The 12,229-nt window shown below is 41.2% G+C and overlaps 1 protein-coding gene across 1 annotated transcript in view; it reads left to right on the forward strand.

Annotated features, from left to right (window-relative positions):
• The window catches only part of POLR2B (RNA polymerase II subunit B), a 53,392-nt gene extending 46,535 nt beyond the window's left edge, over positions 1-6,857 (forward strand). The window contains exons 19-25 of the mRNA XM_075282834.1: positions 758-1,008; positions 1,234-1,323; positions 2,805-2,912; positions 3,003-3,116; positions 4,945-5,105; positions 5,264-5,459; positions 6,542-6,857. Coding sequence (XP_075138935.1) covers positions 758-1,008; positions 1,234-1,323; positions 2,805-2,912; positions 3,003-3,116; positions 4,945-5,105; positions 5,264-5,459; positions 6,542-6,631 — 1,010 coding nt within the window. The 3' untranslated portion in view covers positions 6,632-6,857. The remainder of the gene's footprint in view (positions 1-757; positions 1,009-1,233; positions 1,324-2,804; positions 2,913-3,002; positions 3,117-4,944; positions 5,106-5,263; positions 5,460-6,541) is intronic.
• Positions 6,858-12,229: the final 5,372 nt, after the last annotated feature.

Below are 12,229 nucleotides of genomic sequence, written 5' to 3' on the forward strand. Positions count from 1 at the left end.
TACATCCTATGTGGACCTAGCCTAGAGTTGACGGTTTTTTACTTTTCTCTGGGTATAACATGTATTAAAGGGATCCTATCTTTTAAACACAATTTTTTTTCTCCCTAACATGTCGGAATAGCTTTAAGAAAGGCTATTCGTCTTCTACCTTTCCTTTTCTTCTCCGTGCCGCCATTTGCCTTCAATCCTGGTTTTTCTCGGTATGCAAATGATCTCTCTCGCAGCACTGGGGGCATGCCCAATGCGGCCAGAGAGCTCTCCAGCGCCGCCTCCGTCTTCTTCCGGCAGCGTCTTCTTACTTCTAGACCTAGGGCAAGCCAACTGCGTATGCCCATGGCCACAAGAAAAATGGCCACATCCACAGTATTGCAAGCGGCCATTTTCTCGTGGCTGGCGGGCATGCACAGTCGGCTTGCCTGAGGCCTAGAAGTAAGAAGATGCTGCCGGAAGAAGAAGACGCGGTGAAGACCTCGTCACAGAAGAAGATGGAGGTGGCGCTGGAGAACTCTCTGGCAGCATTGGGGACTCCCATAGTGCTGTTTGAGCGCTGGGGCCTGCCCCCAGTGCTGCGAGAGAGCTCATTTGCTTACCGAGAAAAACTGGGATTGCAGGCGAACAGCAGCGCGGAAAAGGAAAGGTAGGAGACGAATAGCCTTTCTTAAGGCTATTCCAACATGTTAGGGAGAAAAAATTGTGCTTAAAAGATAGGATCCCTTTAAATGGTTACCATTTATAACTTTCATTTCATTCTCTATAGGTATGAGACATGCGATCTATGACAAGTTGGATGATGATGGTTTGATTGCTCCTGGTGTTAGAGTTTCAGGAGATGACGTGATCATTGGTAAAACAGTGACACTTCCTGAAAATGAGGACGAACTAGAAAGTACTAATCGCCGTTACACAAAGCGAGATTGTAGTACTTTTCTACGTACAAGTGAAACTGGCATTGTGGATCAAGTCATGGTTACCCTTAATCAGGAAGGATACAAATTTTGCAAAATCAGGGTAAGCAATACTCCCAACATTGTATTTCTTGTCTATTTTGCCTAATGCATAGCATTAAGGACAATAATTTGAGGCAGTTATCAGTAAATCTGTGGCTAATATACCTTTTTTTGATGCAGGCAAATGTAGTTTTGCTAAGATTTAATTTAATATTTGATTTGTATTTTTTTTTTTTTATTGATATTTATTTCAATGTGTGTTGAACTGTTTTTTCAATCACTCTAGGTACGATCAGTTCGAATTCCTCAAATTGGAGACAAGTTTGCTAGTCGGCATGGGCAGAAAGGAACCTGTGGCATTCAGTACAGACAGGAGGTATTTGTAGTTGGAGTTGTTTTGTTTGTCCAAAAAAATAATTATTTTTTATGAAGCATTATCAAACAATACTATGTCCTAAGGGTATGTTCACATGGCAGAAACCTTTTCCGCCGTGTGACTTTCCCGCACGGCTAGCCGCAACAGTGCAGTGCAGCAGCATCCCGCTCTTGATTAGCCCTAATGAATAGGCCTAATCAGGAGTGTGTCTCGAGCCATGGAATCCACGGGAAGATAGGGCATGTCGCTTCTTTTTCCCACTAGCTGAAAAAAATCACTGGCAGGGAAAAAAAACGAGGGACTCCCATTGAAATTGAATGGGAGGCCTTTTTGTTGGAAGATTTTGAGGTGGATTCCGCATCACAATCCGCCTGCAAAAAAAACTCCATGTGAACCTACCCTAAAGACTCTAGCTATGCCACTTCTGTTCTTCTATGTGCATTTCTTTAGTGGGAACAAACACAGAAAGCAGTCTAAATCCCTATCCACATAACTAACTGATAGTGATATGTGTGCATTGATGTAATTTGTGATTTGTATTCATACGTTATTACTACAAGGTCTAGGAAGGCCATTCTACAGGTGGAGGGAGGTATTGTGAAAAAAAGCTACCATATATACTCCAGTATAAGCCGAGGCCCATCATTTTACCACAAAAAACTGGGGAACGTATTGACTTCAGTATAAGCCTAGGGGGGAAAATGCAGCAGCTACTGGAAAATTTCAAAAATTAAAATAGATACCAATAAAATTACATTAACTGAGACAGTCATGTGCATTTCAGCTTAGTAACCCCATGTGCCTCACAGTAATAGCAGTTAACCCCATCATGTCCCTCACATTATCCCCCTGTGTGCCTCACATAAGGGTTACTGATATGTGAGAGACATGGATGGTAATAATTAGGTATCTTCATAATTAAGGTCCTTTATTAGTACCCCCATGTGTTTCATATATTAGTAACCCTTATATGGGGCACACAGGGGTTAATATGAGTGACATGATGGGGTTAATTGCTATTAATGTGAAGCACATGGAGTTACTAAAACTAAATTAATAACCCCAAATGCCTGACATTAATCGGCAGAGTAACCCCAGCAGGTACCTGTGTGTTTTACTTTCACTTTATTCTAGCTTCTTCTCCTCGATGCAGGGCAGCATCAGGGGCCTCCCGGGCTTTCATCTCTCTTGCTAGAGAAGGGGGAGTGTCCTATCATATCATTACTGTAGCACTAAGGGACCTTCCACCTTCGTTTAATTTATGCAGGTCCTTGGCAGTCTGACCCTGAGTTGGATTCTGACTAGAGTGTAAGCAGAGGAGGGCTTTTTCAGCATAAAAACTGTGCTGAAAAAGTTGGCTTATACTTGAGTATACACAGTATATTAAAGAAACTGCAGATTTTGGACTTCATTCCTTTTCCATATGAGCTAAATATAGTTGATATTAAGACATATTACTTGTGCTTATTTTTTAATCTTAGGACATGCCCTTTACCTGTGAAGGTCTTACGCCAGATATCATCATTAATCCTCATGCCATCCCTTCTCGTATGACCATTGGTCACTTGATTGAGTGTCTTCAAGGGAAGGTAAAGATCGAATTTCTCATCTTTGTCAAATGTAGCATTTTATGTGGGTGTTTGCAGTTTTGTATTATGTATTTACCTTTTTAATTGTAGGTTTCGGCAAACAAGGGAGAAATTGGTGATGCTACTCCCTTTAATGATGCAGTCAATGTGCAGAAGATTTCAAATTTGTTATCAGATTATGGATATCATCTTAGAGGAAATGAGGTACATAATTTTATATAGTCACATACTATAAATGTATACATAATTATATCACATACAGATATGAGTGCTGAAGGCTTATTCAGATTTTCTGATATTGCTGCAGACATTGAATTAGTATTTTTATATTTTGGATAATGTATTCTGGAAGCTTTCTGCCAATTGAAATGTAAATGTTGGTTATCGTGACACTAACTCTTATAGCTGTAGGAAGCAAAATCATTTTGTCGCAAAATATTGCAGAAAAATTGGTTACGTTAAAACTTTGCCTAATGTAGGGAGCGTGGTATGTTCCTATCTCCAGCAAAGACATGCATATATTTCAGTGTTGCAGGTACCCATAGTGTCTTTCTAGTCACTTATTGACCTAGAGTCTAGCGTTCTTTCTGATCATATAGCATGCTGTATAATAAAATCTTACAAAATATGTACTTTAATTATAGACACAGATTTTAGTAAGGCTAGGTTTACACCTGCGCCTACTCTCCAATGGCGAATTCCCATTCCGCTTTAAGAGAAAAGGGCTGCAAGCACCGCCTTTTTCTCTGCATTTTTCATCTTTTCTTGACTGAATCCCTGCAGTCCCCATTAAAGTCTATGGGGTCCGTGCGTGACCGCTTTTTTAAGCGGGTTAGGATTCCATTCAGGGAGTCTCCAAGCAGACTCCCCAAACAAAAATCCGAATGAGGGTGTGAACTTGGCATAAGCCAAAATGTTTTTCTCTGGTATCAATGTTACCCAGATTTTGTAAAAACATGGAAAATTTGAAATGTATGCATAAAGAATAAATAAAACGAAAAAATAAAACTCTGACCATGGTCATGTGATTTACGGTCCATGGTCATGTGATTTACGGTCCATGGTCATGTGATTTACGGTCCATGGTCATGTGATGAGTACACAAGTGCCGCTGGTTAGAGTCATAGCACAATAATCAGACAGCTGCCTGGTAATCAGCTGTGCTCAATGAGCCCTGTATACACAGCTATGGGCGCCGCCCTAGGAATCAGTGTCTTGCAAGAGCTGCTGGGTCCTACAGGACGCAGATCAGCTCTGTATACTGTGTATACAATGTGCAGGAGGCTGTATTCCTCCTACAACTGGGGCTAAATGTACCAGCCCCAGTTGCAGGGGAAATCAGCCTCCCTAACAAAGAAAAAAGTGATCTGATGTCCCCAAAGGTCTCTTATGACCTTATGGGGACACCATCTGAAAAAAAAATATAAATATAAAATAAAAAAAAAATTAATAAATTAAAAAAAAAAAAAAGGAAAATAATACACCAATAAAAATGCCGTTATTAAAGGTTATAGCCCCAGCCCCGACGACACTATATAAAATTAAAATTACCGTAATGGAGATGTAAAACTATTTTATAAAGTTTTTCAGTGGCATGTTATGTTATTAAATAAAAAAAGAAAAGTGAAAAACAGACACAATTTCCCTCTATTTTCCCAGATATAAAAAAAATTCGAAAATAAAAACAACATAAAAATAAAGCCCTATGTGTCCTCAAAAAAAGATGCAGAAATTAGTTGAATGAGACATACGAGAAAAATGTTACAGCCCTCTAAACCGCATCATACAAAATAAACCTAAAATGTGTCTGGTCCTGGACCACAAATTGGCCCGGTACTGAAGTGGTTAAAGCTATAAATACATTTTGATCAATTTAAGAGAACACAATATACTATGAGATGGCAGTGGAAAGATTGATTGTGAGGTTAAGCATTTTCTCCCACAATAGCCAAATGCAAGCATTCCAAAATTAACTTGACAATAAACATTCTTGTTTCCTTTTTATAATAATGGTTTACTTTCTTGTATGTAGGTTCTATATAATGGATTCACCGGACGTAAAATCACATCACAGATCTTCATTGGACCTACATATTATCAGAGATTAAAGCACATGGTAGATGATAAAATTCATTCCCGTGCAAGAGGTCCAATTCAGATTCTGAACAGACAGCCTATGGAAGGTAGATCACGGTAAGTAATTTGTTCAAGTCAACCCAGAAATAAAGATGACCAGTCAGTAAGTTGACATACCATGCAGAACAGATAGATATGCAGGAATATTATTCAAAAGATGGCAGTTTTATGTTCATGTTAAATATTATACTGGTTATTAAAAATAATCTTTACAGTGATGGAGGTCTTCGATTTGGAGAAATGGAGCGTGATTGTCAAATTGCACATGGTGCTGCCCAGTTTCTTCGGGAAAGATTATTTGAAGCTTCGGATCCTTACCAAGTACATGTATGCAATCTCTGTGGTTTAATGGCAATCGCAAATACCAGGACTCACACTTATGAATGCAGAGGATGCAGAAACAAAACACAAGTAGGTAGCATTTGGAATATACAGATTATTGTGCAGTCAGGCACTGCCAGAAATGAACCCAGTGTGTTTGTATGGAATGAGAAGATATTACTACATATAGAAATTATTTTAGTTGCTAAAAGTGTAAAATGCCAAGTTATATGCACCAAACTTCCTAAAATGAGTTCAGTGTGTGCAGAGTTCATGCATATCACTTAGGCCTACATCTGTATGCACAGATCTTCATAAAATCACTAGAACTGGAAGGAGCAAAAATCTGCTTATATATTCAAATATCAACCTATAAAATGCACACTGTGAAAAGCAAGTGCACCCCTAAACTCTAAATATTCCTTGAAAGCAGACAAACTGGGGATTACATTTGTCTGTGGGTTATATATAGCCATAATAATTCATGTATGCCACAAACCTCTACATCAACAAGAACTTGTACTCTCAAATACTGAAACAGAAGCCAAGCCATATTTTGTTGTCATCCACTAATGTGTTAAATTCTTTGTGCAGTTTGCAGCTAACCCCCGTCTGCACACTTTAAAGCCACATATCTCAGGAATTGTAAAGCCTATCAGGAAGATCTTGGATTCATTTTTAAATATCAGGGATCATGTTGCTAGCCATTACAATGCTTTCTACTCAGACCGCTAACACCTCCTGATGGCGCTACCCTGCTCATTCAGAGTTGATCTTCACATTGACATTACCTATCATTCTTGAGTACCAAGATCAGAGCTCCCAAGCGTGACGGTCCACCCCCAGTGCACCAATTGTCTTATTTGCATAAGACTTCACAATTGCTTTCTCAATCTACAAAAATGGCTAAGAAATTTATGTTGTTTATCAAAGTAATGTGCTCTGTAGCACAGTGGTGGCAGTTTAGTATGCTTGTGGAAGGTAATAGACTCACTTATACTTATGCCATTAAGTGTTAATTTGCTGAATCTTCTAAAGGTCCTTCTTATCATAATGCCATTTGTATGTGTATTGAATTGTTCCTAATGTATTGAAGGTTAGATGTCTGTGTAGTGTTCATGAATCATAAAATCCCATCTCTACTCATATTTTTTATTTTTCCTTCCACTTAGATATCTTTGGTACGGATGCCTTATGCCTGTAAACTTCTTTTCCAAGAATTGATGTCCATGAGCATTGCTCCACGGATGATGACAACATAGTATGTGTGTTTGTGCAGCTTGCATTTATTTAAAGAAAGCAATTTTTAATGTCACCTCTGTTATTAAAGTGTTAAAGCTGTTTTCATGATACCATACAAGCCTTTATACCTGAAAAATAAAATCTGTATTTAGTTTTATAGTTCTTAAGTTTTAATTTTTGATGTTTATTACGTTTGCCTATTACATATGACTGTCTTCGTCTCCAGAGTAATACATTGTAGCAGTGTTGGATCTTTGCTTAAAATAAATGAGTTTTTGGAACTGATGTTTAAGTGTGTTTTATCAATTTTCATTGTATAGTTATTTCAACAAAAGTTGTACTTTGGATATATTTTTTATATAAGGACCTGTTTGGTTTCCTGATATTTATATTATATGAAAGAAGCACAACAATACTGCAGCACCTTTTATCCCTTGACAGCATCCCTGAAGACCTTCCCATGGCTGCACAGGAGAGCTGTCGGGGACATTATCCTAGCCTTAGTTCAAACTTTCTTTCCAGCTGGATGGCTGAGCCATGAAGATTAGCCGCGGCCTTCCTGCCAAGTTATCAAGAAGGGAGAAAAGTGTCTAGAGTGTCTAGGGGGGTGAGTGAGCTGAGCTGAAGGCCATATTCTTTGCCCTGTCTCACTAGACCTCTCTTCTCCAAGGCGCTTCTGGTCAGAGTCCAGACTGACAACCACCAGAGGGCAACAATCATGTAGAAAAAAGGAGCCTCAACTTTCACAATATGCGAACCCCAAAATTGTATACAGAAACACCTACAGCGAAAAAACAAGGGGACCAAAAACGCAAATGAAATAAATCTACAAAAAAAAAAAATATATAAATATTTATTGATAAATAATATAAAATAGAAAAAATGTAGCAGCAGGGCAGATATTACAAAAGCCAGAGAGAAGAATCAAGAAACTAGACAAGTGCACAAAAGCCGATGTGTAAGTCATCAATATCTGCATGAATACAATGGGGTAAAAGATATTGAAAATACAGTTGCAAATGCATATATTTCAACACCCCAGTTGTACATAATAAATGACAGCAGGTAATAGGTTAGCCAGTGTGAAGACACAATAGTGAAAATATATGCACCATAAATATGCCCTGTTTGAGTATAGCCTACATATACAAGCAAGATGCACAGAAAAATGCAGCTCCACAAATCTGGATTGGTGCATCAGCAATCATTCATACTAGTATAGGGTACAAAATAGGGCATGCAGGGATACATACAACCAAATAGTAAGTACCTGCAGTCATGATGACTAAGACCGGCCTGGCACCTGATGAAACACTGAGACCAGGAGGACACCTGGATCAGAGGGCACCTGGAGCTGTCTAGCCTTGTAGGAAGTCTCCTGCTCTCTTCTTTGGGCGGAGCATCTCTTTCTGTGGTTCACATTCCAGGTGTGGACACTTGGGTGGAAGACTGCATAAGCCGAGAAAAGCTCAACTCGGGTGAGAGGTAGTTTCATATGAAGCTCGGTGGGGCATGGTCAACATCAACCGCTCGCCTCACACCTGATCCACTTGCTCCCCTGCCACAGGGCCAGGTCCAAGGACCCGAGCCATTGCTGCCGATGCTCTTGTGATTCTCTAGTCAGACTTCCGGCTTCTGTACCTGTTCTCTCTTCTTCCTTTTCTTCTCCCTCTGGTTCTCAAGAAACTCAAGAGTAAAGGGGTTCCAGTCATCCTGGTGGCTGTGGATTGGCACTGCCAGGCCTGATACGCATGTCTCGTGTTTCTGCTGATGAATGCCTCTTTCTCTGCAAGTCATTCGTGTGGGCAGTGCGCGGCAAGCACACGGAGTCCATTATAGTCTATGGGGTCTGTGTGCTTTGCCACCACACTTTCAATTGTGCTTGTTTTCCGTCCGGGGGTTGTCCATGCGGACTCCTTCCGGACGGAATACAAATGCTAGTGTGAACCAACCCTTAATCTTGTTCTTGAGGTGCTTTGGGCTCCTCCCTTCAAGCCTTTGGGGATTCTCTCTGTTTGCCTTCTGTCCTAGAAGGGTTGCCTTCCTGGTGGCCATTACTTCCATCCGCAGGGTCTCTGAACATGCTGCGATGTAGCAGCGCTGTCCACTCTGCTATACCTGAGATGTAGCAGTGCTGTGTCAACTCTGCTACATCTGAGATGTAGCAGCGCTGTGTCAATTCTGCTATACCTGAGATGTAGCAGAGCTGTGTCAACTCTGCTATACCTGAGATGTAGCAGTGCTGTGTCAACTCTGCTATACCTGAGATGTAGCAGAGCTGTGTCAACTCTGCTATACCTGATATGTAGCAGAGCTGTGTCAACTCTGCTATACCTGAGATGTAGCAGAGCTGTGTCAACTCTGCTATACCAGAGATGTAGCAGTGCTGTGTCAACTCTGCTACACTCGAGATCGGACCACAATGGAATGCTGTACACTGTATGGCATTCGGCCAATCAACGCTGGTCAATGCATTCCTATGAGAAAAAGTCAGCTCCCGCATAACGCAAGCTGAGAGGGATCCCGACTAGCATATAATGGGCTGCCACGAGATAGAGCCCCAAAGAGCTGTTTGAGTAACATTCCTACCTAAATAAAGCTAATTCCTAGCTAACCCTGCCAGTACATCTATCCGTCTCACAATCACATAGTTCAGTCTCATATTGTCGTAGTTCCTGTCCCACCTCTCCTGCACAGTTATTGGTGCAAAAAAAGCGCCAGGGAAGGTGGGAGGGGGATACGAATTTTTAGTGTGTTTGCCGCGTGGCATTCGATGGAATGGAATCGAATATCTTGAACATCCTGATATTCGATCGAATACCAATTAGATCGAACACTGTTCGCTCATCTCTATACATCACTATTCCCTGGGTATATATGGAGACATTTGTGTCCTTCTATATGTGTTTAACTGAGTAATTTATGGAGCAATCTGGGAAAAAGTAAGGATGGTTTAAACAATCTTTATTGAAACAAAGGAACAAAAGGGTGGGGGTACCCAATAAGTAGTTAATGCGTTTCATATGGGTTTGTTTGTTAGATGAAGCCTTTATATACACTCACCGGCCACTTTATTAGGTACACCATGCTAGTAACGGGTTGGACCCCCTTTTGCCTTCAGAACTGCCTCAATTCTTCGTGGCATAGATTCAACAAGGTGCTGGAAGCATTCCTCAGAGATTTTGGTCCATATTGACATGATGGCATCACACAGTTGCCGCAGATTTGTCGGCTGCACATCCATGATGCGAATCTCCCGTTCCACCACATCCCAAAGATGCTCTATTGGATTGAGATCTGGTGACTGTGGAGGCCATTGGAGTACAGTGAACTCATTGTCATGTTCAAGAAACCAGTCTGAGATGATTCCAGCTTTATGACATGGCGCATTATCCTGCTGAAAGTAGCCATCAGATGTTGGGTACATTGTGGTCATAAAGGGATGGACATGGTCAGCAACAATACTCAGGTAGGCTTTGGCGTTGCAACGATGCTCAATTGGTACCAAGGGGCCCAAAGAGTGCCAAGAAAATATTCCCCACACCATGACACCACCACCACCAGCCTGAACCGTTGATACAAGGCAGGATGGATCCATGCTTTCATGTTGTTGACGCCAAATTCTGACCCTACCATCTGAATGTCGCAGCAGAAATCGAGACTCATCAGACCAGGCAACGTTTTTCCAATCTTCAATTGTCCAATTTCGATGAGCTTGTGCAAATTGTAGCCTCAGTTTCCTGTTCTTAGCTGAAAGGAGTGGCACCCGGTGTGGTCTTCTGCTGCTGTAGCCCATCTGCCTCAAAGTTCGACGTACTGTGCGTTCAGAGATGCTCTTCTGGCTACCTTGGTTGTAACGGGTGGCTATTTGAGTCACTGTTGCCTTTCTATCAGCTCGAACCAGTCTGGCCATTCTCCTCTGACCTCTGGCATCAACAACGCATTTCCGCCCACAGAACTGCCACTCACTGGATGTTTTTTCTTTTTCGGACCATTCTCTGTAAACCCTAGAGATGGTTGTGCGTGAAAATCCCAGTAGATCAGCAGTTTCTGAAATACTCAGACCAGCCCTTCTGGCACCAACAACCATGCCACGTTCAAAGGCACTCAAATCACCTTTCTTCCCCATACTGATGCTCGGTTTGAACTGCAGGAGATTATCTTGACCATGTCTACATGCCTAAATGCACTGAGTTGCCGCCATGTGATTGGCTGATTAGAAATTAAGTGTTAACGAGCAGTTGGACAGGTGTACCTAATAAAGTGGCCGGTGAGTGTATATATTCAGTATTCCATGGATTCCCCAGAGCACCGTGTAACTGCTATGATTAAGGGACATGTAGTCCTGAAACGTGTTAGACGGTCTTAATGCACCAATTTTTGTAAATGTTTTTTTCCTACTTTTCACTTCATGTTCTTTTTGTAATTTTTTAATGACTATGGATTAAAAGCTATATTTTTTTTATTGAATCCTGGATGTACTACGGTCTTCTATCTAGTTGTTGGTATACATACATATGGCCTTTTGAAGTCCAAAGGCGAAGGATCGTGCACCCTGAAGGCTACGTGGATGATTGGTGAGCTTTTGTCAAGAAAGTATTTCTTTTTCTTTTTGTATGTCCAGCATAAGCCTTGCCATCTCCAGAAATTGCATCTGTCCTGAGGGGACTTAGTAGAACCTAGTTGCATAGGCTCCGGAATGGGTTCAGGAGAGGAGACTGGAGAGGAGATAGGAACAGTACCAGACGAACTTTCTCTCTTACGCTTACGTAGGCCTCTATCCAAACATTTGGCGAGCTTCATACACTTATTCAAGGTGACTGGTTGTGGCTAGTTCACCCACAAATCTTTGAGGGAATCGGAGAGTCTGTTCCGGAAATGGCAAACGAGAGCTGGATCATTCCACTGCGACACAACAGACCACCTGAGAGACTCAGAACAGTATTCCTCGGCTTCACAGTGTCCCTGACACAAAAAAAAAAGGTTAGACTTGGCCACTGCCTGAAGATATGGCTCATCATACATCAGGCTTAATGCATCAGAAAATTTCTCCAGAGTTCAGTTTTGGGGCCTGAGAACCCAAAGCCCAAGATTGTAGATCTCCTTGTAGGAGGGAAATAATTATTGTTCGGTTCCATACGAATGAAGCCTCAGACAGAAGTACAGTTTACAACTTTCATGAAAGTTAATGAATGTTTTACTGTCTCCAGAGAACATATCAGGAGTTTAGGTTCAAGAGGTAATTAGTATAGTAAAAAGGAAGCTTTAAAAAAAATAAACGTTCTAAATCACTCCTTTCCCTAGAATACATACAAAAGAAAATGACTGTGAAACACAAACACATTAGGTATCCCTGTGTCTGAAAGTGCCCGGTCTACTGAATATAGGGTATTTGCAGTGCTCCTGTTCCGTCAGGAAGGGGTTAATAGGAGCACTGCAGATACACCCTATATACCCTATACCCTGAATTCCAAGTGGGGGAAAAAAATTCCAGTCCTCAAGCTCAGGGAAGGGGCAGACAGACAACCAAAGCACCCCCTCCCCTTTTCCAGCACCCAGCAACTACTGCACCCAAAAACTCTGACCATTTTAATTTTTTAAATTTTCCAGTAGCTGCT

Source organism: Leptodactylus fuscus, chromosome 1 (genome assembly GCF_031893055.1).
Source record: "Leptodactylus fuscus isolate aLepFus1 chromosome 1, aLepFus1.hap2, whole genome shotgun sequence".
Taxonomy (NCBI): Eukaryota; Metazoa; Chordata; class Amphibia; order Anura; family Leptodactylidae; genus Leptodactylus; species Leptodactylus fuscus.